The sequence below is a fragment of the Vicugna pacos genome, chromosome 13, assembly GCF_048564905.1.
Source record: "Vicugna pacos chromosome 13, VicPac4, whole genome shotgun sequence".
In the NCBI taxonomy this organism is placed as follows: domain Eukaryota; kingdom Metazoa; phylum Chordata; class Mammalia; order Artiodactyla; family Camelidae; genus Vicugna; species Vicugna pacos.
The window spans coordinates 1,514,721-1,532,489 of NC_132999.1; the positions used below are offsets into that span (position 1 = coordinate 1,514,721).

Genomic DNA, 17,769 nt, shown 5'->3' on the forward strand with positions numbered 1-17,769 from the left:
GTAGCGAGTGAGGAAGCCGGGGTACAAAGGGAAGCCTGTGTTCTGTGTGCCAACTCCCAGAGTCCTATTTATGTGCAGTTGTGGAATTACAAGCACTTGATTCTAACCACAGGGGTCTTAAGCCCTAGACAACTAGGAAGAATTCCTAAAACTTTCAGTTGACTTGCAGAGTAATTTCCTTTTGAAATCATCATCTGTATGAATGTGGGGTTAATGTTTAGGGACCATGTTAACCAACATCCCAGGATACTTCAGCTCATGGGTACCAGGTTCTCTTGTATTTTCTGGAGATTCATGATAATATGTGCATATATGTATTTTTTAAAAGGTCAGTAGTACAACTACACACACTTTCTGCATCTTTATTTTTCACTGAGGATAGACGCATCTTGGAGATTTCCCCATGCTAGCACAAATAGAGCTCCTCTTTCATTTCAGTGAGTGCAGAGTGGTCCTTTGTAGGCGTGTCTGAGGACTGACCTTCCCAGTATGTGACAGGCCTTGAAAGTTGTTTCTAGTCTTGTGGAATTTCAACAGTCTTGCAACAAACAGACTACTACATATGCCATTTTCCATTTGGGTCAATAAATCTGTGAAATGAATTCCCAAATGCTGTCTTGCTGGATCAACAGTATTTACATTTCAAAGTTGGATGTACATTTGCACCGTGGGTATTCTCCCTGGTGGAGATCAGACACTGCCGGATTCCTGGAAGCCGTGCTGCCAGTGTCCTGGCCAACCAGATCTTTCTGGCCCATCTGAGAGGTGACACAGGAACTTCCTAGATTTACTTTGCACATTTTTCAGAGTCAGTGAAACTAAACACTTTTATTCTTCTCATATATTTGTGTTGATTTTAAAAAATGTGGTTTTTGCTCACTCCTCACTGAGTCTTCAGGGACTGCTGTACTTGAAAGAGGTAACCTCCGTGGTGGTATCACTGATGGTGAACGTAATTACCCTTGCTGTTTGTAGTTTTGCTTTTCTGAAAACTTTTCCCTAATTGATCATCTTTCCATTTTTTTCCTATTTCTTCACATTAACTAATTCAATCCATTGTTTTGTTCTTTTTGACATCAGGCCCTGGTATTCACTTTGGTAACTCTTTGGTGATCAATTTTTATGTTTAAAATTTCCTTGAACAAAACTACCATGACACATATTTTTTAAATGAGCTACACTGTTACTCTATTCAAACATAAGAAATCTTCCAAAATATACTTAAGAGGAGTTCTCAGACCTTTTAAGAGCCTCACTGACCATTTTCAGCCCCATACCAGCAACTTTATAAGGCCCGGGTAGCAGTGCAACTAAGGCCATGCACACCGCATCAAGGGCCTCTGACATCTTGAAGGGGTAATTGTTTTTGGTTGTTTCAATGTCTTCTTTTAGTTTACTTATTTCACTAGTTAACGCTTCAGAATTCTCTTTAAATCCATCTCTAAGTAGTTCTTCTTGCATCTGTGAAAAGGAGAGAATCCCCTTTTGAAAACACCGAGGCGTCAGCATTGTGTGTCTAACAGCTGTGGCAACTAAGCACGTGTGTCTGTTTCTCTGTCTCTGAGATGTTTTCTTACATTGGCCAATATTTGCAAACATTTGGACCTGGGCAGGATTTACCGCTTCCCATGGTCCCTCAGCACCATGTCCCTGGGCAGGGAGGGGTGGGTCCAGGTCAGGCCTGAGAACTGTCTCAGTCATGAGCTCCAGGACTAAGAATGCACTTCGGGAGGGAATGTAGGTGAATTGCAGTTACTTCCAATTGCCCTGGGGTAAGACGACCACACATATGTCACAGATTATGGCAACTGGTCACTCTCTTTAGAACACTGGCCACCAAGGTCCAGTTTGGGACAAAGAATGCATTGACTCAAGGTGTATAACATGAGTCAGGTGGACCTGGAAACAAAGGCTGCAAATTGTAGAGCTTTCAACCTCCAGTCCTTCCTACAAGGCACAATCTGGTACTTTCAGGGGCAGGTCTATTTTATGTCTCTGATGGTTGTACTGAAAGTCCTAAGAACCACAGGACTGAAGTCCTGTTCACTTGGGGGCAAGTGAGACCCTATGGTCACCACAAATAGCAGCCTAGGAACCCAGGTCATGTTATTTGGACCCTGTGAACCCTAACACTACAGGAAGTGCTGAGTCTAACAGACGTAAGCCTCCTGCTCGGCCCACATCACTTTGATGTTACAATGAATCAAATGTCTTTGGATTTCCCTGTGGGATCTGACTTTACGTAGAATTTCTGCTCCTTTCTTCCCAAGGAGCTGGGGTGTCATCCATCAGGTGCCGCCCAGGCCCCTCCAGACCTACCTTCAGCTTGTGCTCCAGCACCTTCTCCTGCTGTCTCAGAAGGTCTTCTCTCTCCCTATTCATCTTCTCTTCCAGCTGTGCTAGATTCTCCTTAAGGCTTTGCTCCTGCATCTCCAGTTCTTGCTCTTCCTCATTCTGTTTCTCCTTTAGTAATTCTAGCTTCCTCTCAGCTGCCTGCTTCTTGGCACGTTCAACTGTTTCATAACAGTTTTCAAGAGGGAAGAAATAACAGTTATGCCGAGCTTTACCTTCCTGAGCTCAGTCACTAAAGTTACTTGAAAATGGCAGGAGGGAATCTGAACTCGCCTTCTATCCACATCAGGAAGACACGCTTCAGCATGGGGTGGAAAGGCACTGATCAGACGTACATGCAACCCAACCTCCCAGAGTTGTCTTCAGACATATCAGAGAGCTCCCACAGAAGGAAAAGAAGTCCCTGGTGTCAGGAAGTGTTTGCTCTCACACCAGTCAAACAGCAGCACAGAAACCACCTTCCCGTCTGTGGGCTCATCCCTGCCCCGTACCTGCCACAGCCTTCTCGCCATCCGTGAGGGCTTTGTCTGCCTGCAGGATGGCTTCCTCCACTCCTTCTTGGGACTGCAGGAAGCTCTGCAGGACCTCCTTTGCCTGAGGAAACAGCAAGAAGCAAGGACTTGTCAGGCAGCCAAGATCTAGTCTTTTACAGGGAAACGTCTGTTCAGTAAAACTACAGATTGGAACCTGTGAAATCTTCATCTTTCAAAGGATCCCACACTGTTACAAATGTCAGGATCATGTGCAGCTCTACAACCAACCATCCTCCATTGTCTGCAACCGCAGCACCTGCCCATCGTTTTCCTTCTTTTTTGATTTTGTTTTTTGTTTTTGAATGATGCTCATCTACTCTTTCTTTATTATAATTTCACATTTTTTACATCAACTTGTGACTTCTATCTCCTCTTCTGGAAACTTTCCTGAGCTCTCTTCTGAGCTCTTAACAGCTGCTGAGAACATGGAGCTGCCCCACCAGCTCCACCACTTGAGGGCTGTGTGATCTCAGGCAACTTACATCTTCATGCATCATTTTCTCAATTTGATAATGAGGATGACAGCAGTACCAGCACCATTGTTCTGATTCCTTAATTGATTGTCGAGGCAACTCAGCAAAGCAGAAGGACCCTGAGATCACCTCCTTTCGCAGGCCAACCACACCACAATTATTTGCAGAGCAACCATCCATGAAAAAGACCAGACTCTATCAGAGAAAAACTCCTACAACTGAAGGCATGAAGAAGGAACCACAAGAATATAGGTAGGAGGTGGGTAGCTGCAGTGTAGACAGATTCCTTTCCCTGGTGGGTTATTCACAACTGGGAGAGATTCACAACCCCCAGGGGAGTGAGAGGCCCAAACCCCTTGCTGGGCTCCCCAGCAAGAAGTCTGGCACTGGGAAGACATGGAGGGGAGGCCAGTGGGGCTCACTTTGGGAGTCCCAGAACGATTGTAGAAATAGAGAATACTCTTTTCTTTGCTTGTATTTTGTTTTTGTTTTGATGGCAACAGTTTGTTAAAATTTTTTACTTACTTATTTAGTTTTGTTGGGGGGTAATTAAGTTTATTTATTTATTTAGCTTTCGAGGAGGTATTGCCAATCGAACTCAGGACCTTGTGAAGGCTAAGCATGTGCTCCACCGCTTCAGCTCTATCCTCTTCCCCTTGAGCTGTATCTTTCTCCCAAGACTCTACCCTTAAAGGGTGCACACAGAACCTCACACGGGCCTGGACCCAGGACCTGGGACCCAGGGCAAAAGCGGTAATTTGAGGAACCTGGGGCAGACCTACCTGCTGACTCTGGAGAGTGTCCTAGAGAGGCAGAAGGTACCTGCAGCTCACCCTGGGGACAGGGACACTGGTGGTCCCAATTTTGGGGAGCTCCTCTTACCTTGTGGACGTGGTCCTGGCAATCACCATTTTGGAATGTTCTCGCTAGCTTTTTAGCCCCAAGACCCAGCACCACACTGATCCCAATGTGCAGGTGACAGCGCTGGGATGCCCAATGGCAGGCACCTAGTTCAGCATGGACACAACTCCAGCCATCAGCAGACAGGCTGCTTAAGACCGCCTGAGCCCACAGCCAACTCTACACAGGATCCTGAACAAGACCCTCACATCAGCATACAAGCACTAGACCTGAAGACTCAAGGCGCTATTCTCCATCCAGAGACCCCAGTTCCCAGACCACCCACTACTGGGAAGACACCAGCCACAACAAAGCCTCAGTCCTGTACCCAGGAGACCCAGCCCCCCACTAGCAGGCCAGATTCTGCCAGACAACCAGCAGGTCTCGGGCTCTGCCCAATGAGCAGGTCAACACAAGCTTCAAGACTCCCCTAGACTCAGCAACCAAATGTGTCAGGAACAGGATCTAACCAACAGTGACCCAACACATGCTCTAGGACCCCTGAGTCCTGCAACCAGACCCCAGGACCTGGCTGTGTCCTCCAAGTTAGCTGGCACTAGCTCTGGGACCTGGCCTCACCCACCAGTGGGTGATGAACATCCCAGGGTCTTCTGGACCCTTACTCCCCTCACCAGTAACCCAGCACTAAAGTCCCCCAGGGCTCCACAGTCAGCCTCCTGATTACCTGCTCCTAAGCAGCAGATAGTGGCTTCTGCACAAGGCAGGACCTGGCAACCACATGAATCGGCACAGAACCTCTGACTCCAATCTGCTGTTCTTTTCCCACCCCTTTACTCCTCACCTTGACTCCTTTCCTGGGCAGCAGCATATACTCCTGTTCAAACTTGTTCCTTATTTCTAAGTAGAGCTTGTGTCCTCCAGGAGCAAAGAAAGTTCCTTTCAAACAATGTTCAGTCAAGGGCTCTGAAAGCTTCTGAAGCTCAGCCTGACAGTATTTGACAGAGGCCTCTTCATTCTGCACCAAGAAGTCTTCCTTCTTTTTCTGGATGGTGACCTGCCAGGGAAATGTGGGGAAATCCGATAGAAAGAAGCTGTGAGAAGGGAAAGTCCAACTGTGGTCCTTTGGAAGAAGCAGTCTGACAGCATCAGGGTGCAGGAGACGCAGAGTAATAGACATGGAGTCAGGAGACTATTTCTACCCCCAGTTCTGACCAGCTCTCTGTGTGGCTGGTGGGAAGTCTCTGAAACCCTGTGGGCTCAGACTCCACACCTGAGAAATGATGGGGTTGGCAGGGGTAATGTCCATGGTTCCCTTAACAGCAGTAGGACTAACAGTCAGCCATTCACCCACAACAGATGTGAAATTTTCATTATGAATTGAAACTTCTTCTGCAAACTTAGGAGCTATGGATAAAAACATATACTTAGCAAGTCACTTGCCTATTAATGACTTAACTACACACTAACCTGGGTTCAGAACTCCTCATGGATACTTTTTTCACTGAGGATTTGAGTGTGTGAAAATATAAAAAGAGGCTTTTTTGCATATACTGATAAATTACAATTGAGCTGGCTTTGCTCTATGTGAAGTAAGATTTTTTAATTTGAAGGTTGGTCAACGGTCAAACGTTCAGTAAAGGTGCCTATGGCAAGGAGAATTGTGATCTCCAAGAGTTGTCCCCACTGCTGTCCGCACTCTGCAGAGTCCCCAGATTGTGACTATGATGAATATTGATCCCGTGTTTGAGTTATGTTACACGGCACAGGTGACTCCTGAAATGGAGATTACCCGAGTGGACGTTACCTAATCACACCCTTTCAAAAGTGTTTTCTCCTGTTGGTAGCAGAAGAGGAAGTCAGAGTGATCAGAAAAGAGATGGCTGCAATGCACCATGGCTGGGTCGAAGGCGGAGTGCTGTTCCCCGCAGCCTCCATGTGAGGACCAAGCCCATGTGAACCTCGTCTCCAGCCACAGTGCACTGAGAAGACCACCCACGTGCCCGGGGCTGGGAGCTGACCTGACGGAACGGAAGCCACTCAATGTGTGTTGGTTACGCTGCTAAGCAGAGGGTAATTCATGATTCACAGTCCAAAATAAAAAGCCCAACTTTTAGGAAAAAGATGGACTGTAGCCCACAGAGGCTTGTCAGTCATAAGAATCTAAACTCTTTTAGATTTATGATGAGTAGCCCATGAGCCATGGGGACAAAGAGGGGGTCTGGGATCATTCCAGAAGAACAGACTCAGGAAGGAGACCTGCTAAGGCACGTTACCAAAAGCTTCATCTGGAACTCCCGCTTGTCATCCTTGAAGGAGTGCTCCATGAAGACTGCGATGGCTTCCCTCTCGCAGGCCGTGTGCACCTCCAGCAGCCCCTGCAGCGTGTCCGTGGGGAGGGTCAGGCGCTGGGCCATCTGCTCGCTGTAGTGGGCGGCTGCCTTCTCCACGGCCGCTGAGTTCTCACGCTCTGCCAGAGTCATCACTGCGTTCTCCAAACAAGGAACTGCCCCACTGTTGATGGTGTCCACGTAGGCCACCGCCAGTGTCCCCAGCCCTGAGTGACACAGGATATTTAGGGCAGAAGAGACAGTTCTTACCTGTTTGTTTGGTTGGGTTTTTTTTACATTTAGAGATCTGCATTCTAAAAATCACTAGGCTTTGACTGAATTTATTTTTCCTCCTCTTTCTTCTCATCTTGATCTTGTCTTCAGCTTGGTCTCCTCCTCTTTTGTCTTCCATGAATCCTCTTCTTTATAATAACATCACTATGTCTTCTACTCACTCCATCTTATGATTCTCAAACGCATCACATTATAATATTAGGTGAAAGATCTCAAAAAATATGTTCAAGGGTCTCCAACACCACTTTTCCCAGTTTAATAAAATAAAAAGAACTAATTACACACGTATGTAAGATACACAGTTTGTGGGCGCTATTTGTAATGAAAGTGTGGTCCCCATGTAAAAGTGTCATCAGGAATTTCAGGACAGTGGGAGAAATAGTAAACGAAGCAGGCCCCATCTCAGAACAGTGCCCTGGGTGACTGCCCAGGGGGCACGCGCATGAAGCCAGCACCTGATGTGAGACTGAATTTACATCTGTCTCTCACTCAGTGAGTCTACATGGCTCATGACCTGGTATTTGTTTTCTCATTCATGCAAATTCACAGAACGGCTTGCGTATCTTCACTACAAACACTTATCCCATCAGACGTCTCATCAAATTGTGTTTTTCCTTCCTTAACAGGAGTCTGACCTTATACTGGTAGTGTAATAGTATTATGAGATTTGATAGGCTTCAATAACCCTTATGTAGGAAAATTTTAATGAAGAAGCATGGATTTCTGTGAGTGGTATGAACATATGCTTTCCCACATTACATACAGAAGAAAACACAATTGCTGACAAAACCACAGTGCGCTCACAGCTCCATCACACACCCTGACCCACGGAGGGATAGGCTGCAACTACAGACTCACCTCCCCCAGTGACTGTGATCCCCTCTCCTAGGGTCTTGGGTTTTGCATGAGTGAAGACATAAGAACAGAATGCTTTGCACTGCATCTGAAAATTCCCATCCAGTTGGTCATCTGGCACGTCCTCAATATGGACTAGTAGTTTTCTGTCACTGACAGGCCGGTCAAAGACAAAGCACTTCCGTTTTGGAAAGAACTTCCTGATCATCTCTCTGGGCATGTTGGAATTTTGGATTTGGGGATCCTTGCCTGCAGAAGTGAATAAAGAGCAAACACTGAAGGAACAGCTTTCAGGTCAGCGGGGTGACGACTTTCATTTCCAGGGAGCTTTGCATCCCTGTGGCTCCCCTGCCTGTAAACCTCCTGTTATTGATCACACAAATTGACCTGTGCTAATCTACCCTGGGCATGGAAACCTCCCTCCTTGTTTCTTGTTTTGTTTTGCTTTTGGCACAGAGCTAAGAGTGCAGGAAGTACTTCTGAACAAGAAGGGGAGGCATCTGTTCCAAATGAAGAAAATTATGATTATTTTCCTCAGCTCTTGCCTGATGTGCAGTGAATCAACTCTTTATTAGATGTTACTTCAATGATACATTAATCCAAAAACTTGTCAGAAATATTTTTCTGACATGAGATTCCCCATGACAGAGAGGAAACGTGGGCGGTAAAGTAACGTCATGGTCAGGATATTTATGACCTTGCTGGGAAGATCACATGTGGAGAGCAGATAATACTCAGGACAGTAAATGAACAGCCTTGTAAGATCAGAGTGAAAAAGTACACATTCCATAAATATATTTGGAAATGGCTTTAGCCTACACCATCTCATGGTGAGACTAGCTTACGTGAAGCTTGGACCTCAGCAGTGCTCTGCATCCTTTTATATTGGACGTGACATTATTATACAGAGCATCTCTGGGCATATGACAGCAGTTCAACAATTATTTACTGAAAGGATGAATAAATGATTAAATAAACCAAATGCGTATTGCTTTTAGGTACCATCATTATCCTCTCAACTAAATATAAGCTGAGTAATTAATTTATTATAACACGTGTCAGGCAAGGCTCTAGAATGAATCGTGATGTTATGAGGAAGAGGAAATGAGGCATCGGATAGTCTTCCTGGAAGAACATGGCTGTGCTTTGTTTTTGAACTCTTCAGTGTACAAACAGCCTGTGTATGAGGGGTGTGGCTATCTGGGTAAACCATGTACGGGGTGAAGTGTATTTCAAAGCTTAGTTCTTGGGTTTCCCTTGTGATTCTGTGTTTACCAATTTGTATAATGTTGCACTATTTTGCTCAGGAAAGGAGAAGCACTTCATATGTAACATATGTGTGTGAGCCCTGCTTTTTCATGGCATGAAATTTCCTGAAATCACTTGGTCTAGAAATCACTGGATTCTAAATCTCCTCTGTGAACTTAAACTCTGACCACTGGGGTTTTTCCACAAGAATAATGACAGGAGACACGACACCTGTCATTAACCCAGGACAAGTCCAATCTCAAATAAAGACTGATGTCACGTGCTGGGTGGCAGCACTCTGCAGACCCCATGACCTCCTGGCCCTCCCAGCAGCCTGGCCATGCTCTGATACCTGGAATCAACCTCAAGGCATTCTCCAGGTACTCATCTTCAGTGATGGGGCATCCATCTAACTCCAGCTCCAGCGTGAAGTCCCGCACAGTCCACACGAAGTCTGGAAAGAATCTCACAAAATCGGCTGAGTCCTCTCCATCGTCAGAGCTGCACGAGGATTTTGTCCTGATCAGATTTGTGAGTTCGGTCACGTAGCTGGGATCCTAGCTAAGGAATGAGAGGTGCCCCGCAACAAAATTTCCAGATCGCCCCCCAAAACAAGTTTTATCAGCATTCCTCTCTGCCCCATTTCCCCTTCTCCTCAGCCGTGAGAACGGAGTCACAGGAAAGCAGAAGCAGCCTCAGTGGCCATTTCTACCGACTCAGTGAACTGGACCTGGGGCTTCCGGTCCGGGAAGGATACTGCAGCTGCTCCAGGGCCTGGTGGTTGATGGTGCTCATGCTGTTGTAGATAAGGCAGCTGCTCAGAAGCACAGCCAGGGCGAAGGTCCACGAGTCGCTCTTTGAGTCACCCTAGAAAGCAGTGGGGAGTCCACACCTCAGTCTCTCATTGACTTGCTCATTTTCTATGTCAGCTGTCCCATAACTCAACAGGACGGCAAATGACATAAACTTCAAAACAATGCTAAATCCAAACCTTTCCCGTGATGACGTGTTGCGCTCTCAGGGCCGCAGTCGCATTAGCTTTTGGCAGAACAGAATGACATTGTGAATTTGTGTCACGTGTTTAATACACTGCCTGGCACATAGAAGCTAAGCAATAAGGTGTGAATGATGCTTTTGCAAACTTCTCTTGATTATAAGCTGTATTAAGGACACAAATGCCACTTAACTAAATTCATCAACTGTTCATTGTCTGTCTAGAAAACACCAGATACTGCATTTGCTTCTGTGGCTATAAAGCTCTACAGGACAGTCCCTAGCACCAGTGACATGGCTTTCTAGAGGGACAGATACATGTGCAACCATATAAATGCATCCAAGATGATAAACTGCCTGGAGTGGATCCACATGTTCTCATCTGAAGGACACAGACACAATGCAAGAAAAGAAAAGAAAAGAAAAGAAAAGAAAAGAAAAGAAAAGAAAAGAAAAGAAAAGAAAAGAAAAGAAAAGAAAGGAAAAGACAAGTTCCCCAAATTCACAGCCAGAAGTCGTTATGTCTGTCAGGGATGTGATGGCATTCAGCTGAAAATAGCTGGGCTTTAAAGGACTAACAGGATGTCAGTTTGTGGAGAGAAAGGGCCGGTGCAGATGAAGGACCAAGAGAAGTGAATCAGTACTGCCAGCAACTGTGGTCCCACAGAGGTTTCACCGGGCTATTTTATTTGACTGAAGTGGCACTCATGGTGGTGCTAGGGGATGGTGAGGCTGAAACCAAGATGAGGGCAAGTCCTAAGAGGCCATGTAAGGGAGTCAGGTACTATCATGACAGGTAGTAAGGGCAGCCAGTGTTCCTCTGTTATCACTTTACGATTTGCTATGTTCTGGTTACTTGACAAATGCAATGAGGTAAGAAGTGGGTTGTGCAAACTATGGACTATTAGGAACTGTCGATCATCTTCGGTTGACATGGAGGTGATTGTTGAATACTTTAAACATGAATGTTTAAATTCAGAATGTCTGAATTCATACTACAGCTCTTTTCTGAAGTAATGAAAGCCAAAGATTCACGGCTACTATTTTTCACATAGACTCAGACTAAGAAAAAGGGGAAAAGATGACTGCAAGCAGCACTATAAACCCAAACTATCTACAATTACCCCATGTCAAGTGCTTTTGGGGGACCGAGCACACTGTTTACAGACGTCACTGAGGAATCCCTCTTCAAAGCCCAGACACTTGGACTAAAATCTTCACGAATGACCTTGATGTGGCTGAAACTTTTCTGGAGATAATTGAAATAGCGTATTTCACTGAAACCCTATTTTCCTGATTGCTGCCTCTAACCCCATTAACCGCACACACCTTGACCTTTAGAATTCCTTAATTGCATGGGCTACACCTTCCACCAGGCCGTGTACCCAAACCTGAGCAGCAGGGGTAGGTTCTCACTTTCCGTACCCATGGTTCCCTGTGCTGATAACTGTATATTTCTTATCTCCCTAATGAAGCCCTGGGCCCAGACCTCACTCACGGTGATGTCTGTGGCACTGAACACAAAGCCCTGGAATTCTGATGCCCATTAAGTCTTTGGTAACGTGGATCTATCACCCCAGTGTGAAAAGTAAGATCTCTCGCTAATACTCAAAGTATCTAATTTATTAACAAATAAATTCAAGGAAGGAGAATTTAGCCTAGGAATGTGCCATCAAATTTGAATTGAGATGGGAAATTAACACATAAGTAGAAGGGGAAGGTAGAGCTCAGTGGTAGAGTATGTGCTTTGCATGCAGGGGGGCCTGGGTTCGACATCCCTAGTACCTCCGTTCAAAGGGAAAAAAACTAAACGCCTCCCTCCAAAAATTAAAATTAAAATAAGTTAAAATGTAAGTGGACTATCAAGAGCAAGGAAGATTTTCTGCTTTACCTTTTCCACATCACCCAGGCCCTCGGTGTCCAGAAGGACCAAGGTGTGGCTCTCCTTGGAGGGGTGGGGCACACACCACATCCAGATGCCCTTTGTTTCAGACCTCACCGTGGAGCCCAGAGAGAAACCTGCAAAGGAAGAGAAGAAAGCAGCGCGCAGTGACAGCAGACGGTCCAGGCTGAGCTCGTCTTACCTTGGCTACCCTTGTCTGCACGTGAGAGCCTGCCTGAAAGGAAGGTTCTTCCAATTCATGAAGAATAGCAAATCCTACCTCTGTACCTCTTCAGAACCATCTCAAGAAACACTCCCTGTCACCTATTCACCTCCTACCATTATCTGCTCAAACTGTGTCACATTCTAGGATTAATGTAAACTCTATTAACCCTTCTATTTTTATCTGATACTGAAGAGCTCCCTTCCTCCACTTTCTGATGCAGATGAACCAGTGAGAAGTAGCAACAGGAGGCCAGAAGTCAGGCATGTGTGACCTAAGCTTCCACTCGGGTGACCCACAGCGTCCCAGTGCCTCTGCTCCTGTATCTTGGTTACATATCCTTTGATTTAGTACCACGAAGTAGTTCTGGACCGTGGCACGTTATGGAATCCACTCACTGCCTGTCCCCTCAGGCTGCAGGAGTTACAATGGCTGCCTGGCTGTTGCTCTTGCCACTCCCTGGGCGCCTCCACCTTCTTCACTGGTTCACTCTGCCCTGCTGGTGCTCGTGTAGCTGTCCCACCAGTGAGCATCCTCAGTTTCCCTGTAAGTGGATCATCGGTGCCCTTCCAGCACCTGGACCAGTATGCAAGCTTTGCTAGATTTTTTCTTCCCCTTTCTCCTTGGATTTTCCTCCTTTCTGCTCTCCTCCTCTAAAGTGGTGAGTTATTTGTTCATTGACTCAAGATATAACAGAAGGGAAAGCAGAAGAGACCTGTCACATTTTCTCTTTCCTTTTACAAAGGCTTAAACCCACAGGGGGAGATGCGAAGTGTATGCCTGAGAAGCTGCAGGTAATACATCTTGTCCAAGATTTATGGCATCTGTCACATGCCAACGCCACCTTCACCTGAGAACAGAAATGGATGTGATGACACACAGAGGGCAGCGCAATTCCGCTTGGCTCAGGCCCTTCAGTTTCCACATGTGGTGTGCTCTGCACGGAGGGGCTATAACACCTGAGATGATATGCACTGTTCCACATCATAATAGTACTTGACTGCTTGCTGATTAATGCAGAGCAATCTGACCTTCCCCAGGAGAAAAGATAAAGTGTATCTGGTGCTCATCACTGTCAGTAAGACAGGAAAGGACCAGATGGAAGTCATCGCAAGGAGACAGTGGTGACCTGGTTATGCTCACCCTCTTTGATTGGGCACAATGTGTGTGTGTGTTGCTCTTCCTGTGATACGACTGGTGTGGTGGGTCACAGTTCAGGTGTTTTAAAACAAAACTAGTGTAGGGATTTCCTCCGTAAGGGAAATCACTTCCTTATTGCTTGATATTATCTCGAGTAGTTTAAAGAAGGACATTGTTGAAACTCCTTGACTGGTATCTTTTCTCAAATCTTGAATCCCTCAAAAAAAAAAAAAACACAATTATGTTCAGCCTGGCAAGGAAAACTCCTTGATTTATGGTCAAGAGTTCCTCTAAAGCAAAGAGAAGTATTCTGTGTTTTGTTTGAAACCAATGAGAGATTGCAAGGCAAGAAGGAGAGAAAAGAAAGGAAAAAAATAAGAGAGTGAGAGAGAAATACAGAAAGAGTCTGAGACAGGCAATGAGACATTCCTGAGATCCTTCAAGTTTAGTGAACTGACGTCCTACCACCTAATCCTGTGAGCCACTGAGCTAGAGGAGGACATTAGGAAACAAATGGTGAGTGGTTTTCTCAGACAGAAATGCTCATTAGCACACAGGCACATTGTCCCAGGAATTGGTAAGAACCAACTAGGCAACTTAGTAGGAAAAAAACCCAATTTCTTGAGATAGGAAATGTAAATCACAAATCCATCTGTGGATAGGTGCTCAACTTTAATTGTATTGAGGCAAATAACATGCAACTATACACACACCACATCAGCAAGAGGTAAAAGTGCTTTTACCAAGGTTTCATGAGGATGTGAAGAATTCTAAATTACTTCTGATAAGCATACACATAGAACAGAAAGCTTAAAAGGTTGTTCGATACCATCTAGGAAGGCTGAAAACATAAAGACTCCTTGACTCAGCAAGTCCACTTCTGGGCACATCACACAAGGAAGCTGTGCACATGTGCACCAGGATACAGAGACAAGAACTCTCACGACGGCACCATTCATGAAGCAGCTGAGCTGCACTCGATACCAACGTCCATCAGCACCAGTGGGTGACTACACCGTGGTGCCCTCTGACAACTGCATGCTCTGCAATCAGTGAAAATAATTATAGACACATATGGTGAACTAGATCGACTTTGTAAATATCTTAGCAAGACTATGAAGCAAGACCCTAATTGATACCAGCTTGCAACTCCCTATAAAAAGTCCAAGCTGTGTTTTAGAAACATATACATAGATTGTAAACTCATGTTTACACAGGAAGCGTGAAAGAATACAGCACAAAAATGAAAGGATGGCTTAGCTCTAGTGAGGATGTGAGGCACGTGCATGGGCTTTTGGGGGCTGGTGATGCTTTAGTTCTTGATTGAACAGTGACTGAACAGATGATCTCTTTGCATTACCAAGTTTATTATATGTATGAAATATATATATTTATGCCCTCTTCTGTATGTGTTCTAGTTCACATATTAGAAAATACTACATAGAGAGAGAGAAAGGGTGTAGTTTATGAAAGTTTTCCTGTGAAATAAGGCCAGAAAAAGGGGTAGTAGCCCCACTGAGATATGGGATGCAGGGATTATGCTGTCCATTCTTCCTTCCATTCCTTTAAAAAAATAGGACATATTGACATGTGTGCTGCTTTAAATGACCCTGTGGTTTAAGACAAGAGTGATGATGGAGAAAAGAAGAGAATAATGATTGCAGATGAGCCCCTGAGCAGATGGGAGTGGATGGGATCAGGACTAAGGAGGTGGATGGTTTGACAGGTGTGGGAATTCCCTGTTATGGTAGAAAATAGTAAATTTCATTTCCTTTGGTGGTGAGAGTCAGAAGTCCCCTTCGGTGCGAGGGGTTAGGCTCTTCCTGAGCAGGACCCTGGAGGAGGCTCAACACCTGCATTATCCCTGCTTCCAAGCACACGGCCCTGAGCAGCCCTGAGCATTACTCACCATGGTTCTGTCCCGCCAGGCGGTTCATCAAGTAGGACTTTCCCGTCCGATACGGCCCTGCTATGGCCACCACCACCACAGGCTGAGATATCTGGTCGAGAATCTTCAGTGCATTTGGATTTACTGTCATCTGGCTGTTCTGTCTTTTCACCAGACAGACAGGGTTCATCATGCTGGGTCCAGATGCCATGGGAAGCTGTAACCCAGAGCAACAACTCAGTAGAACACAGCTTCTCTCTCATGGTCACACAAGCATGTGCACATCAGCTTTTTCCTTGTGGAAATTATATATCAATTTTCTATGTTTTGTATGTTTTCACATGATAACTATTAGTCTACTGTGCCAAGGCCAGATACAGATACCTTACGTGCATTCTCTTTGTGATCCTCAGATGAACCTTAGAAAAACCTTGTCGACACAATGCACACAGTGAACAGAATGAGAAAATAAGGCCCTGATGATGGAGACTTGAGAGGTTTCTGAGGTTTACTTTTTTTATGAGGCAAGCATAGGTAATCAGGTTTACTTACTTAATTTTTATAAGAGGTTCTGGGGATTGAACCCAGGACCTTGTGTAAGCTAAGCTTGCACTCTACCACTTAAGCTATACACTCCCCCGATGGAGCCTTGAGAACACTAACATTTTGTGGGCAAGTAGAGGCAGAATGGGGCTTGAAGGAGCTGAGGAATGACCAGAGATTTTGGGAGTTCCAGAATGATTTGGTCACTCAGTATCTGGATAAGTGTTTATGGAGGAACTACCGTGTGTTGGATGGTGTTCTAGGTGCTTACTAACAAACAGTGAACAAAATGGATGCAAATCCCTGCCTCCTGGAGCTCCACCTAACAGAGGAGATGGATATTATAGGAAGTTGAGGAGCAAAACACTAATTGTCTATTAAATGATGGTTAATGCTCCGAAGGAAACAAGTAAGGCATGGGACAGAAAGTGTGGGAGTTAGAGTTTACATAGAGAGTAGTCAGGGAAGGCCTCAGCCATAAAGGGAAAAGGACTGTGATCTGGGACCTTGTTGAGGACAGATGCAGTGGATCACTGGGAGCAGGTATGGGCTGCAGGAGGCATGACTGTGAGAGAAAGAAGGAAAGACAGAGAATCCAGTTCTCCCTCAAACACAGCAGGACAGAGCTTTCTGCTTCCTACACAAAGTCGTGCATGCAATCATTAACTTACTAACTGAAATGACAGCACATTTCTGATGATTTAGGCGGATACGGGAGAGAGGCAAGCAACTGGGGTGTCTGCCTAGATCTGCCAGAGTCTCACATCTGGGCCAGGATCTACTTTAAATGATCCCAGCATGATGATCGGGTGTTTCATGTTACCCAGAGCAAGCAGTCAGAGAGCTCTGACTGTCCCTTTAGTTTCTTACAGACAATACAAAGCAACAGCCACACCTCCTTATATTTTAGTAGCTGTGTGACCACCAGAAAGATTCATTTCTCTGGGCCTCAGGTTTTCCTTCTGTAAAATGGCAGCACTAAAAGTAAATATTGTTTATTAGGGGATTAAATACTTCAGAATGTACATAGTGCTCTTAAAAATCATGCTGGTACCTAGTAAACCCTGAATAAGTACTGTTTTAAAATTGAGTATTCAGAATGCAGAAGGCAGGGTGGGTCACTTCTGAATGAAGGCGGAGGATTGGCTGTGTCCTGAGGCAGTGACAGTTCCCTCCCTGGGTGCAAGCAAGTGGGACGTCACATGCCATGAGGATGATGAGAAGGCCCAGGAGGCCCGGCTATAACAGCTGAGAGGGATGACACCGAGGGAGAGAGAGTCAGGTGGGAGCCCTCAGAGCTGCCCGAGGATGTCCGAGCACCGGGTCTGCAGTCTGGCTGCCAGGGACCAAACCCAAGGGTTCAAGTCACTTACTGTCTGTTGGGATCTTGACAAAGGAACTTAACAACGTAAGCCTCAATTTTCTTATCAATATCATAGGGAAAACGGGAATTCTTGCCTGATTTGCTACTGCACAACTGGTATAACATGTAGGTTCTCAGAAATTTTAAAAAACATTTCCTGCATTAATGTACTCTTTCAACAGCAAGTAAGTTAGACAATGTGTTATGTTGTGTCTGCGTTCTGTGAGCTGTCAGTTACCAAGAAATTAAAGTATATACAATCCTTTGTTAGAAAAAAACATGAATTTGTTTAACAGAATTCCTCTCTATAATTTCTCTTTTTACTATAGTGGATTGGAAGAGATGGGGACTAAAATGACCTTTTACTGCTGTGTTATGTGAAAATTAATAAAGGGAAATCTCACTCAAATGGAGGCCAGAACGGGGCGCTCTCATGTGGTACCACTGGAGCTCAGTACAGGAAGGCTTGTTAATGGCAGACCCCCGGGGAAGAATCATCAACAGGAAAGGCATCAAGGCCAATTCCCAGAAGGAGCACGTGTGCATTGCACCTCCTCCAAGAACTGTCCACCCCGACACCTCAGCCAGTGAGAACAGGTCATCATCTTGTTTTCCTCCAATGGACTTTCTTTGAAAACAATCCTTCCCAACTCCCTCCTTTTTCTCTATAAAATAAGGTTCCTTATCTTTGTTTCTTGGACTTGCTTATGGCTTGTGCTAGACCTTGCTTGTCCCAAATTGCAATTCCTCTGCTATGCTTGAACAAACCCACTTTTACTTGAAAAATAACTGTT

General features: G+C 45.3%; 1 protein-coding gene across 5 annotated transcripts in view; it reads right to left on the reverse strand.

Annotated features, from left to right (window-relative positions):
• Nucleotides 1–348: 348 nt before the first annotated feature.
• LOC116277441 (guanylate-binding protein 7-like) overlaps nucleotides 349–17,769 on the reverse strand; it is a 250,349-nt gene continuing 232,928 nt past the window's right edge. For 4 of the 5 annotated variants that reach the window (XM_072974015.1, XM_072974014.1, XM_072974017.1 and 1 more), the window contains 10 exons: nucleotides 15,091–15,286; nucleotides 11,828–11,955; nucleotides 9,701–9,810; nucleotides 9,296–9,492; nucleotides 7,699–7,944; nucleotides 6,493–6,773; nucleotides 5,061–5,273; nucleotides 2,844–2,946; nucleotides 2,320–2,513; nucleotides 349–1,461 (listed from right to left, as the gene is read on the reverse strand). In XM_072974015.1, the coding sequence (XP_072830116.1) occupies nucleotides 1,222–1,461; nucleotides 2,320–2,513; nucleotides 2,844–2,946; nucleotides 5,061–5,273; nucleotides 6,493–6,773; nucleotides 7,699–7,944; nucleotides 9,296–9,492; nucleotides 9,701–9,810; nucleotides 11,828–11,955; nucleotides 15,091–15,280 (1,902 nt within the window). In that variant the 5' untranslated portion in view covers nucleotides 15,281–15,286 and the 3' untranslated portion in view covers nucleotides 349–1,221. Of the gene's footprint in view, nucleotides 1,462–2,319; nucleotides 2,514–2,843; nucleotides 2,947–5,060; nucleotides 5,274–6,492; nucleotides 6,774–7,698; nucleotides 7,945–9,295; nucleotides 9,493–9,700; nucleotides 9,811–11,827; nucleotides 11,956–15,090; nucleotides 15,287–17,769 lie in introns of those variants that run through there. The other variant, XM_072974018.1, reaches the window with a different exon arrangement.